Raw genomic sequence first — 13,472 nt, 5'->3', positions numbered from 1 at the left:
TCAAAATGGCAGCCTAGAGTGGGCATGCGGGAGTGTTTCGGGTTTCTCATGTCAATATGTCTTTGCTGAGACTGTGTGCTTTTTCTAAACCTCTCACTGGTCGCCTGGTATTGGAGAAGCCGAATCTGAGACAGCTGCTGTATGCTGACCAGTGTCATTCGTGTCTCAGGCTGCGGAATGACGGTGCCAGGAAGGCTGAAGGTAAGGTTGTTGAAAGTTAGCTATAGTGCACTTCACCAGAGCATTGGGTGTTATTATAGTGCTGCACTGTTCGTTCTTACCTATGACCATTAAATACAGTAACTCTAGAACATACTACACAATTGGTCTTGCGATCCCGTGCAAAACAAATCAGTCATCACGAAGCATGAAGTGTCGGAATGGCGGTATTTGGACTCTTTTGATTACTGTACCAGCATGCGACACGGCGTGTTTTATAATACATTCGTATAAGCGTCGTACAGACTGAAGAAGTGTCCGTTACTCATTATAGTCATTTATGAAAATAGGGCGGATATGTTTAATACCTTATTGTAGACGTGCATTGAAAATGACGATAAACAACCTTACATTCAAACATCGGAAGATGATGAGCTTTGTTACTAAATATCTGGATTGTTTCAGAGCTACATAGCTAATGGGCTGTAGAGAGTTTCATTTACGAATCTCTTTTCCCTGTGCTCAAAGTGTTCATTCTTGAGTACTGTGTGAACGTACTGGGGTGTGAGTGAGGTTTGACTGTTTTTTTTTTCACGTTTATATAACTTTTCCCTCTGAACTGGAAATTTCAAGGTGCTTTCCTTTGGATGTGTAAAACAAACTACTGATTACTAGGTCATTAATGATCCCAAGGGACTGTTTTATTAGAGTAGGTGTGTTAACGATGGTGTCCTGTCTGAATTCCACTATTGCCCTGAACAATCTGGTCTCTGAAGTTCCCCCTCAGCTGATGCACTTTTCTCTTCTCCCTGTGATCTTCTTTATGGAGAGGCTGCTGGTGCAAAATGGCTACTGTGTGTCGCCCAGGTGGGGATGCACTTCAGTTGGGGAATTAAGTGGGTCCTCTCCTACCTATATGGTGATTTTAGGATCCTTTGGGATTGAAAGTGCGATTTCACTTTGCATCTCTCTCTGGCCAGAGACCCCCTGGGCCGTATTTCGGAGGAATTTCTCAGCTGTGATCCCCAAGAAAGAGGGCACCAAGAAGAAACTGTGGGAACAAGCCCAGTTGCTGGATGGTAAGAGTACTGCACCCCTGTACGGTGATCCAAGTGTTTCTAAAAACATGGTACAGAGCCCTCCTGTACTCGGATGAGCACCCCCAAACACAGTGGAAATGTCTAGTTTCTCCTATGGCACTTCCAAGCCTTTGGTGTAAATATCAATTTTGTGCAAGAGTATCAACGTTAGGCCAGCAGCCATATTACCCTGCAGCTCCCAGCTGGCAGCCCCACTGGAGCCCAGCAGGTGTGAGCCTGGCCAGTACCTGGAGGGGAGACTCCTGGGAAAGCTAAGGCTGCTGCTGGAAGAGGTGTTAGTGGGACCAGTAGGGGGCGCTCACCCTGCAGTCTGTGTGGGTCCCAATGCCCCAGTATAGTGATGGGGACACTATACTATAAAAAGGCTCTGTCCTTCAGATGAGACATAAAACAGAGGTCCTGACTATCTGAGGAAATAAAAAATCCCAGGGCGTTTCTAAAAAACCCCAGCCCAGGTGTTACCCCAGCCTCCTAGCCAAATTTCCCCCAGGTCTTTACCAATCATGGCCTCCTAATAAACTCCATCTCTGAACTGGCTTCATCACTCTGTTAGTGGTGTGATTTTAGTGATAGCTGGTGTGTGGGGAGCGGACTGGTGGACTCTGGCTGCGGTCACATCATCCAGTCACGCAGATGAATAATTAACACACCAGGGTTTGGCAGGAGTCAGGCGCTCACTGCAGTCGTTTTCTCACCCCTCTGCCCAGTCCTGGACGCCCGGATCCAGCAGCTGCAGGCCGACATCGTCCTGGCAGTCAAACGCTCGGAGGTGCCTTGCGTGAAGCCCCCCCAGGCCAAGCAAGGAACCCCAGGAGCTGGGGGGCTGAAGGGCGTGACGCGGGATGAGGTTGGGGTTGTGAGGGAGGCCGTCAGGACGGGGGACTCCGGACAGCCGACCCAGAAAGCTCACCCCAGCCGCTGGGCTGAGAAGCTGAAGAAGGAGCGATGGAGTAAGTCCAAGAAACAGCTGCACCTCCAGCAGCAGGGTAAAGAGAAGCTGTCCGTCGTGAAGGCCAGTAAAAACATCAAGATCTTTCGTATGGCATCGAAGGCGGGTCCTGTAGCGACGGCAGCCAAGGAGAGCAAAGAGAGGGCCAATAAACAGAAAAGCCCCGCCTCCGGCCCCACCCACCCCACCTCTGGCCCCACCCACCCCAAGGCCACCTGGGACACGAAACAGAAGAAGACCGCTGGGACACAACCCGTCCCTGCGGCCGGCCGAGTGAAGGCCGCGGTCACCGTCCCGGAGCAGTATTCGAAGGAGAGAGAGCTGGCCCGGGCGGAGGAGCTGGAGAACCGGACGAGCCAGTGGGAGCCGGCCAGGACAGAGGCTCTCCTCGAGGACCGGGAGGGGAATCGCTGCGGGGACGCCCAGCTCATCCTGCACGCCTACCTGGAGGCCTGCGTCTTCATCGGGGACGTGGAGCGGGCCCAGCGCTGCCTTCTCAACCACCACCGCCATCTTAGCCGGCGCAAGCTGCTCTCCGTCAACACCTACAACATCGTGATGCGCGTCTGGGCTAAAAAGGTGATTTGCGACACTTTTGCTTCCATTTTCCCCCTTTTAAGAGCTGGGGCAAGCATCATGTGACTAGGTAACGCTGTGGTTAACGTGCAGCAGGGCTTCAAAATTTCACCAGCTGGCAAGAGTTGGATTTCTCATGGCACATCACATGTTTGTGAGCATATGAGACAAAGACGTGAAGTAGAAATAGTATTGTATCGTCATGGATTGTCACACAGCTTTGTTAAGTGCCTTGGGGCAACCTTGTTGTGAAAGGCGCTATATAAAAATAAATTTGAAGTTGAGTTGAATATTGGAACAAAGACGCTGTCTGAGATTCTGCATCATCACAACTAGGGCCATGAGAGTCTGGAACGACCAGGATGAAACAGCTGGATGAGATCCCAGGATTGATTAGCTACTAATTACTCCATGCTCTAGATGTGCCGCTATCTTTTGTAACCTTTCTTACGTTTTTATGCAGTAGATCAGGCAATAACACTTCTTTCCATAAATCGTGTTAGAATCTATAGGGGAGATTCTCCTTGCTCTGTAAAAGTGTCCTATTGAGAACATGCCTTCTTTGGACTCCCGTGTGCTGCAGGGCTCTGTGAACCAGATCGGGCGGATGTTTGCGCTGCTGAAAGAGGCGAGCCTGAAACCCAACCTCAGCTCCTACTGCGCTGCCCTGGAGTGCATGGGCCGCAGCGACAACTGTGCCCCCCGCGTGATCGCCAGGTGAGCTCTGCCCAGCCCTCGCACCCTGGGGTCCCGAGTGAGAACGGGGCAAGCCCATTTTGAGGTCTGAGATCCTTTGCGTTGCCGGGACCTTCTTGTGAAGGAAGACCCAGACAGGCCCCAGCTGTGTTTAGATAAGATAAGATCACTTTATTGGCTATATAAAAATTAGGAATTTGTCTTTTCGCATGCTCTCCATGAGACACATGGGCACACAGACAGGGAGAGAAGCTGGGGGTCAGAGCGCAGGGTCAGCCATTTATACGGCGCCCCTGGAGCAGCTGGGGTGAAGGGCCTTGCTCAGGGGCCCAATGGAGTAGGATTCCTCTGCCAGCCGCAGGATTTGAACCGGCAACCTTCCAGCCACAGGCACAGATCCTGAGCCACAGAGCCACCGCTCTGCCCCTTGACTGTTTGAAGTCAAGTCCACTAACAAGTCGGAGTTTTGACTCCAGTTCAGTCTGGTGGGCACTGAAATGTTGATCCCAGGGTGTTTCTCGAAAAGAGTAGGGGTGTTACCCCAGCATCCTGGCCAAATTTCCCATTTGCCCTTACCAATCATGGCCTCCTAATAATCCCCATCTATGAATTGGCTTCATCACTCTGCTCTCCTTCCCGCTGAGAGCTGGTGTGTGGGGAGCGTTCTGGCGCACTATGGCTGCCGTCGCATCACCCAGGTGGGGCTGCACACTGGTGGTGGTGGAGGGGATCCCCATTACCTGTAAGGAGCTTTGAGTGGTGTGTCCAGAAAGGCGCTATATAAGTGTAAGCAATTATTATTACTTCACGTAGTTGTATTACACACCTACAAGACCATGTGAAGATTTCAATCAAATTGCATGTTATTCTTCTGCACGGTGTATGCCACATTGCTGTGCCGCAGAGAGAGACAGAGGGCAAGAGACAGCGTCCTACATGCAAAGTGAGGCAAAGTCAGACACTGGGCCATATGTGGGAGTGTGTTGGTAATGGTCACTCAGACACTCATTCATGGTAATAACAGCGGGTGATCAGAGCTCGGCTCGGACTATTAAACCCTCTGTAACTGTTGTAATTCAGGCCACAGTGGAACCTTGTGCGTCTTTCTCAGTGCTCTCCGGAATTGGCCGTTTTTGTTTGTCACAAACTCGCCTCAGACCTTCACTGACCTGCTCTGTGGCTGCTTGCATCCCTACGAGCAGATTTCCGATTCAAGCGGGCAGCTGCAGTTGAGAGCAGTGTGAAAATGGCACTGCAGCTGGAATGAGCGAGTTTGAGGTCCTTGCCATTCCTCCTGTGGTTAAGGAGAGCCGCCCCTGCTGATCCACTAGGTGGCGATGTTCCTGCACAGAGCCTTGCTGCTTCCTGTTCTGCAGCAGTGAGGTGCGGGACTCTGCATGTCAAATCCTTCAGGGGGACCGAGCCAGAAGCTCTTATTGCTAAACCCCGTTTTGTTTTTCTTAAACAGCATTCCACCCATCTGTTGACTGACAGTTTCAAAGTGTGGGTTTGACTTTCAGTCCACCTTTTGCTCGCGAGAGCAATACCACCTCCCAGTGCAGGTCAGGTCTTTCCTGGGGGCATCGCTGGATTTTTCCTACCCAGGTTATCGCTACACCATCCCAGCCCACTGTCAGGCACTCTGTCCTTCTTCTGCAAAGAAACCCTTTTCTTTTCTGCTCTCCTACTGCTCCCTGTAAATCCTTTCTTGAATCACCTGTTTTTTTTTCCCACTGCACGTCATGCACACCTGGCAGAGTGTCTTGGCGAAGGGCTTTGGGCATACCATCTGGAGATATACTCATCAGCAATAGACACAGCAGTGTCCCTGTGGTTGTGGTTCTGGATCGGTGACTGGAAGGTTGCGGGTTCGAATCCTGGGTGAGCCACTGCTGCTGTACCCCCTGAGCAAGGCACTTCACCCGAATGGCTCCAGTACAAATACCCAGCTGTGTGAACAGGTGTAAATATCACTTGGGAGAAAAGAGTACATGTATAAAATTATCAGGAACAAGTACTAGGTTTATTCCAGGCTGGAAAGAGAAGAAAAAAACATAGCGTTTCGGCTGTGGAGCCTTCTTCTGCAGTAAGAAAGATAGGGCAGTCAGCAACGATAATATAGCCCGGGAAAACACTAGCCAGGAGAGAGGAGGAGGCGGGAGCAGGGAGCAGGGGACAGGCAGAGTGGCCAATCGAGTGGTGCGAGGTCTAGAGAGGTGTGGAGAGGTGGGAAACGAAACCTACAAATAAATAGAGAGAATTGGAAGCAAACAAGTCTGTCGTTGAGAGAAGGGGGGAGGTGTGAACCAAGTTTGTGGCTCAGGATCTGCGCCGTTGGGCCCCTGAGCAAGGCCCTTAACCCTAACTGCTCCAGGGGTGCCGTATAAATGGCTGACCCTGCACTCTGACCCCCAGCTTCTCTCCCTGTCTGTGTCTCATGGAGAGCAAGCTGGGGTATGAGAAAAGACAAATTCCTAATGCAAGAAATTGCATATGGCCAATAAAGTCATCTTACTTATCTTATTTTAGTTTCTGTTGTCTTTCTGCTATGGGAGTTAAGAAACCCTACTTTGAGAACGCAGACGGAGAGATCAGCGTGATCAGGGCCGTCAGAGGTGAAATGAGAACCTATGGGCCTGGAGAACTGTATAAAATTATGCTTGCCGTTCAAGTAAGGTTTTGCACATAGACGTCTGACCTTAGAACGACCGCTTTCAGCTCGGCTTTCTGACCATGAGCTCGAGAAGCTGCCTGGGGTTGAAGTGGGGGGGGTTCAGTGGGCTGCTGCAGATTAACTCTGTGTCTGCAAAGCTTTAAAGGGACGATACAGTGGACAGCTGGAAAATGCCAACAGCTGCTAACGGGCCAGTCTCAGTGAGATACAAGCCCAGGGCTCAGTTATTTACACAGCGCAAGTCTTCCTCCTGCAGTTCCTGTGTCTCTAATGGCCTTTTTGCTGACTGCCGTAATTTCTGCAATATTTCTATTAGAAAGAGTAATTTAAGCAGACGTTGCGGTTGCTTTTGGCCAGTTCGCTCCCTGCTCCTGTCCTGTAATTCAAGCCCTGGGGCAGTGCTGGGGTTCGAATGAAGCTGCATCACCAGATAGCGGGCTGCCACTCCACGGACTCATGAGTCAGTTCGCTTTTGAATGACAAGGACAGACTGCAGCAGCAGAGGGGAATCTTTATTTTTTTGTTGTTGTTGTTCCTCCAAGAGGCTGTGTTTGTTAATTTTTCCCCACAGCAGGACTGGTGCACCACTGGAAGTTGTGGTGGTGGGGGGAATTAGCCTCACAAAGACTGTATTTTACTGCGCGGCGCGGCACAGTTGCTGCTGTCTGAAAAACGGTTCTAAAAATGAAAAGCACTGAATATCCCAACAAGGTCTTATAGAAAATGTGAACTTCTCGGCATGATATCTATCCACCCATTTTCTAATGGTGTAGTACGGGGCTGTGAGGGATATAGATTTGGGTAAAAATTACTTTGGTCTTTTGGAGGAAACCAGAGTACCCGCAGGAAACCCACACGAACTAGGGGAGAACATGCAAACTCCACACAGACTGCGCCCCAGGAATCGAACCCAGGCCCCCAGGGAGGCAGGAACGCTCACCACTGCGGCACCGTGCAGTGGTGCCCCAGCTGAAACTAGCGCCTGTCTTTTCCCATTAAACCTATTTTTATGTTGATTTGTTCCAACAGTTGGGACGAATTATTTTCCCCCCGCTGTGACAGTCTGCTGCCTCTTGATCGGGTAACGGCAGCGACACAACCAGAGCGCACATGCGCCGTACCCATGGAAAGGTGCTCAAACTTGGGACGGCGTGGTTTTCTTTTCCCAGTTTCTCCTTGGTGTTCTCGGTGTGCCCATTCTGTACTCCTCCCTGTTTTCCCAAGCCCAGAGCTCCTGAAGCGGGCCAGGGGTACAGGGGGAGGAAAGGAGATGCTTTCCACAAGTGTCTTCAGCTCTCGGGCGGGACAGAACGCTGGCGTTGCCCTTGCACTCTTCCTGTGGACTTTCCCAGAGCCCCTGTTGCTACGCCAACCACGCCGCAGAAGGCGGGAGATTCCTTTTGTGCCACAACTTTGCCAAGGAAGGGCTGCTGCCAATGTGCCCTCGCTCCCCTTCCTCCTCCTCCTCCTCCTCCTCGCCGCCTTTTCTCTCTCTTGCTCTGCACAGATGATCACCTGCCCCCTCGTCCCACGATCTCCTTTCACGTCTGGCAGCCGGATCGTGATTTCCACTGGCGACCCCCCTCCCCCCCCCCAAAAAAAAGTCTCCAATCCCCCAGCTGTATCGAGGTGGCACAGCGACTCACACGCTCGTGTCGTGGTGAGGAAGTCTCGTTCGCCCTCTGCTGTGCAATTGTTTTTTAAAATGTGAAAATGATCTCGGAACGGAGCTGATGTCTGCTGCCTTCTGTACCTGGTAGCCAGATGTCTTGGTTCGTGCTGTGAGTGTCTGGAACGAGCTGCCCGGCCGTGTTGTCGAAGCCCAGACCCTGGCCTCCTTCAAGAAGCAGCCGGGTGAGCTTCTGGGATCAATGAGCTGCTGCAAAATCAGACAGGCTAAATGGGCCAGGTGGCCTCCTCTTATTTCTTACGGCTCTTAGAAACTGAAAGGGGGCTCCGACAGCATGTGAATCCTAAATCCCTGTGTGGGCCAGCCTCTTCTCTCCACATCTGCTCCAAGGTGCTAGAGGAGTGATGCTTGTCTGTTGCCATGTGACCTGCCAGGACCATTTTCCTGCCCTTTTTTGCCTCTGTAGCTGGTGTAATGCCTTGAATTGCTCCCCCCCTGCTGCCCCTGCCCTCACAACAAGGTAGTTCTAAGTAGCCAGTAAGCCTTAACCTCATCAGTAACCTGGAGCACCTCATGAAAAGCACTGGGAATGTATGAGAGACCATGCAAACTCCACCCGGACAGGCAGCCCAGCTGGACTTGATCCCAGGACCCTGGGACTTTGAGGTACCTATGCTAGCTACCACTTCTTGATGGCTTCCAGTGACTCGGCATCCATTCCTTGCTCTGTCACTCAGTCAGACTTGCCTACACACACCCACAGCCCCTTAAAGAAGTAAAGAACCCCTTTAAGAGTAAAGAGGTGCCTCCAGTTTTGGGTCCTGGAATTTGCTGGGCGTGAGTTGCTGTGAAGTGAAGGTGGGCATTGACTTGTCATTCCTGTTTTAACACTCATGAACTCCTCCATCTGTTCTCCTGGTGTAGGGGCTCCCAGTCCCGGTCCTGGTGCCCCACCCACCAGCTGGTCTTCTGTTCCACAATCAAACCCTGCGTTGACTTCATAAGAAGAAGTTTAACTTGAGCTGCTGTTCCCAGCTCTTAAACATGCTGGAGCTTTAACCCAAACCTGTGGGTTGAAACACAAATGCAAATCTTCCACTGAAGCAAGGTCTTAGATCAGGTAGGGCTCAAATTTTCTGATGCAGGTGGGCTGGAATGTAAACCAGCAAGTGGGGGTCACCAGGACTAGGATTGGGGACCCCTGTCCAAACAGGTTATTGCGTTTGTCTCTTGTGATGCGCTGTGGTCCGCTGTCTGGGTGTTGTGTTATACTGGCACTGCTGATTGGTGTCCTGCACGGCCTCACTGAAAGGTGACTTCAGTGCAAAACGCCAACTGGCCTTCCCCAAGCGAATTGCTGTGTGGTTTTTGCTTTGGTCAGCTTTAAGAAAAAAAAAATGAGTGCTCGTTGCCCATCCAGCTGGCTGGACAGTTGGGCATCGGTGCTTAGTAAGGCTTTTAAGAGATAAAGCATTTAATCATGTGAAGTAGCCATAAGAGCTTATAATTTAATCAAACTGTAAATAAGCAAACTCCACATGTGTAAAAGTAGAAGTTTGAGATTGTTGCATTGCCTAAGAGAAATGAATTAATTTGATGAGACTGTTTTTTTTAAATTGGGCACTGTTTAAATGGAGAGAATAACCCATCTGGAGTGGATTGTGAAGGCATTTCTGTTTCATATGGGACTTAACTTGAGCAATTTTGGAATTATTGGAATTATTTATTTGGCTTAATTTTACAGTTATACTGAGGAAATGCCCTGCTCAAGGGCACGATGCCAGTTCCCCACTTGGGATTTGAACTCACAAACTTCCATTTACCGGAGTCCAGAGAATCCTGTGGTTATGAACTGATGGGTGCTCTAATTTTGGTTCTGCGCCAGCTGAAGAGCACTCATACAGTTTTCTCCACTCCTGGGCTCGGGGACGGATTTCGGTGTTCGTAGGCCCTCGGCACTTTCACTCCCAAAGTGTGCAAGAAGAGTGGTCAACGCCGGTTGAATGACGTCGATTGACAAGATGCACCTGAAACTGTTCTAATGCTACACCAGGTGATTGATGGGGCGAGCCGAGCCCATCACTTCCAAGCTTCTAGTTTCTAGAACAGCTGTTAGATAGTGTATGATTATTAATTTGGAGCACCTAGAGTCGATTGCAAGCATGTTGTTTCAGCTCGTCTTTCATTACTGTTTCACTCCTGCGTAGGCCCTAGGCACTGTGCCTGCAGTGCCGAATGGGAAATCTGGCACTGCCTGGGCTAAGCGTTGGAAGCACATGACTGTGTGAAGATTTCCTCCTGGGTGACGTGAGGCGCAGTGGTTAGCATTCGTGTCTCGCTACCTTGGGGCACTGGGCTCAATAAAGGACCTGGGATCCTGTCTGTGTGGAGTTTGCATGGTCTCCCTGTGTTCGTGTGGGTTTCCTCTGGTTTCCTCCCACAGTGTAAAGACTTGCAGGTAGGTTAATTGACAACGGGGAAAATTGACCCTGGTGTGAATGTGTTTCTGTCCTGCAATGGGCTGGCATCCTGTCTGGAATGTATCCTGCCTTGCACTGTTGCTTGCTGGGATAGCAGCTCCCCCGTGACGCTGAATTGGATGGAGCAGTTAGAAAATGGACGGAGGAAGGGTTATGTTTCAAATTTGTGATTCTCTTAGCTAGCTTTGTCATAGCTGTCGTGTTCAGTAAGAAACAGTGCAATTCTTGATGCTCCTCTCTAGAGTCTTAAGCAGTTTTCTATCTCCATCCAGGCGTCTGCTGTCACTTTCACAGAAGCATCTTTTAGATCAGTGGTTCCCACCCCTGCTCCTTCATGACCCCTCTGTCTGCTGAACTCTAAACCACTGGTGATAATTGACACCTTTAATCATTTCTGCCTGCTTATTCTGACCTTCGGCAGAGGTCTAATTGGTTGCATTTCAGGCAGCACAGCTAAATGATTGCAGTTCTGAACCTCTGGAATCAGTACAGGGTTGATACCCGTTGCAAATTCCTGCCAACTGAGCCGGAAGCAAATTCCGAATGTGCCCCAAAAATGTTCAACTGAAATCAATTAGCCTTCTGCTAGAGCAGAAAAAAAGAGAGACAAGGCTCTCCCTCAAGACCAGGCTTGGCGAGTCTGTGTATTAATATGTGTCAGATCGGAAAAGCAAAACAAACTTGAGAGGGTTGGGAACAGGATATTCCAGAGCTCCAGACTTGTAACATACATGACAGTGCCTCTGCCTCTCAGTGAGACAGGACAGGAGTGTGGACACCCACCTATCTTTCTCTATTAGATGAGATAAGATCACTTTATTAGCCATATGCAAGAAATTGCATTAGGAATTTGTCTTTTCGCAGACCCCAACTTGCTCTCCATGAGACACACAGACACACAGACAGGGAGAGAAGCTGGGGGTCAGAGTGCAGGGTCAGCCATTTATACAGCACCCCTGGAGCTGTTGGGGTTAAAGGCCTTGCTCAGGGGCCCAACAGAGTAGGATTCCTCTGTCGGCCGTGGGATTTGAACCGGCAACCTTCCAGCCACAGGCGCTGATCCTGAGTCACAGAGCCACTGCTCGGCCCGTGACCCCAGTCCAGTACTGGAAGAGGAGTTTTCTAGGATCCAGGATCAGTGAAGTGCGCAAGTAGTCTTATGGATGAGCTCCACACTCCTGTCCCAAAGGGAGAAGCTGACCCTGCAGTGCCAAACTCCCACAGTACCAGCATCGCTCATCCATACAAATATACCGGATGCGTCCCGGTGTCGGAAGCATTTGTCTGCTTTACAGTCGCTGCTCGGGGACTTAGTGTTCCTTGCCTCTTACGTCCTTCTGGATAACCGTGTGTCAGATTGATAACTTGGGAGTTTTTCCTAGCCCAGTTCCGGAACACGCTTTTGAGGGATGATCTCCATCCGGCCAAACTGGGTTAAGGTAAAGATGAGGAACTGCGGCAGGCCACAGTTTCTGAATGCCCAAAACCAGTGTGAATGCGCAAGAGAAGATGCAAACTCCTCGCAGTCCTGCGGCCAGAAAAGAGCTCATTCGGAGTGAACTTGAACTTTATTGCCATATGTAACCGGTACACGTACTGCTACAGTGGAATTCTTACATTAAGTCTTTCGATTGTTAAAACACAAAGTGCAGACAGTGCATCAAGACAACGTAAAAAACAAACAGTAGACAATGTACAAGTAAACAAGTAAACAGTTTGAATGGAAACAATGCAGGCATGTAAACAGTGACTGGAGATGTGCAATAAATAAGAAATCATAATGAGGTAGATGGTATAGGTGTGGTCCGAGGGGCATGGCTAAATGTGTTTCCCAATCGCTCTGCTTGGGGGTAGAATCTAGTGGTAAGTGTCTCTTGTATCTCTTGCCTGAGGGCAGTGGGGTGAAGGGCTCATGCCCGGGGTGGTGACTGTCCTCTGTTATGGCCAGAATTCTACCACGGCAGCGGTCCTCATAGAGCTGTTTAATGTCGGTGAGACCACGGCCGATGATCTTCTGGGCCACGTTCACCGTTCTCTACAGTGCCTTTCTCTCTCTTGAGAAGAGGTGTTGCCGTACCACACAGTGATCCCATTGGTGAGGACGCTCTCGATGGTGCAGCGGTAGAGGTTCACCAACACAGGTGCTGGCATCCCCCATCGCTTGAGGCACCTCAGGAAATAGAGGCGCTGCTGAGCCTTCTTCGAGATAGAGTCCGTGCGCACAGTCCAGGTTAGATCATTAGAAATGTGAAATCCCAAAAACCTAAAGCTGGTGACTGTTTCCACTTCCGTTCCATCAATACTGAGTGGGCTGGGAGTGTGTGGCCTGAGTCTCCAAAAGTCCACTATTAGCTCTTTTGTTTTATTTACGTTCAAGTCCAGGTTATTGCTATGACACCACCTAAGCAGCTGTACGACTTCATCCCTGTAAGTGGCTTCGTTTCCACCCCTGAGAATGCTTTGATCAGTTGAGATCAGTCCCACTATCCACTGCTGAAATGCCATTGATTAATAGCAGGCAGGTTTCAGGGGATTGCAGAGGTGGCTGGGGAGAGGAGGACAGCCTGACCAGTCTCTCTTGTTGTTCATTTCATACAAGGTCGTTCTGTGGATAGTCTGTATATATTGATTGGGCTTATATTTAGCAAACGTGTGCAACCTGAACCAAAACATTTCGATGGATTGTGTGCTATTTTTGGTAGGGATATCATCAATCCATTTACCTTGTCCCGTTTTTTTTCATTTCGTATCGCAAAGTTCAGTGCGTCTCCAAGACACAGTAGCGCCATTCTGTCAAGTCAGCGGAGGGCGGGGTTCCCAACGTCTTTACTGGGGCTGCAGGGAGCAGGTTTGTCTTTCCTGGGGGAAGGGACACCGGCGATCGCGCCGGGGGATCTGTGGCGAAAAGGGGGCGTCGCGGGGTCTGGCCTGCGTTTTTGAAACAAAGCGAGCGTGATGTTTCCAGTCCACACCCTGGTGAGATACAGTAAAAAAAAAACACACCGAATGAGAAATGAACAAAAGACAACAGACATCAGTGTAGCCCTTTGATCCTGTACGCGTGGGTCTGATGTCCGGTTGTTGTTCAGAAACCAATGCATGTAGTGAATGTGTTATTCATGATGACCTTTAGATGAATTGCCGAGGCCCTTTCTGTCATTCGGCTGTGGCAGCACAGCTCCCTGCAGTGCTGTGCTGACCAACTGAC

The 13,472-nt window shown here is 50.1% G+C and overlaps 1 protein-coding gene across 1 annotated transcript in view; it reads left to right on the top strand.

Annotated features, from left to right (window-relative positions):
• polrmt (polymerase (RNA) mitochondrial (DNA directed)) overlaps positions 1-13,472 on the top strand; it is a 48,778-nt gene continuing 35,306 nt past the window's right edge. The window contains exons 1-4 of the mRNA XM_069185976.1: positions 1-201; positions 1,140-1,238; positions 1,967-2,787; positions 3,368-3,501. Of these exons, the coding sequence (XP_069042077.1) occupies positions 57-201; positions 1,140-1,238; positions 1,967-2,787; positions 3,368-3,501 (1,199 nt within the window). The 5' untranslated portion in view covers positions 1-56. The remainder of the gene's footprint in view (positions 202-1,139; positions 1,239-1,966; positions 2,788-3,367; positions 3,502-13,472) is intronic.

The sequence above is a fragment of the Lepisosteus oculatus genome, chromosome 29, assembly GCF_040954835.1.
Source record: "Lepisosteus oculatus isolate fLepOcu1 chromosome 29, fLepOcu1.hap2, whole genome shotgun sequence".
Lineage (NCBI taxonomy): Eukaryota > Metazoa > Chordata > Actinopteri > Semionotiformes > Lepisosteidae > Lepisosteus > Lepisosteus oculatus.
Note: the sequence above shows the minus strand (reverse complement) of the source record. Positions and strands in the feature narration are given on the sequence as shown.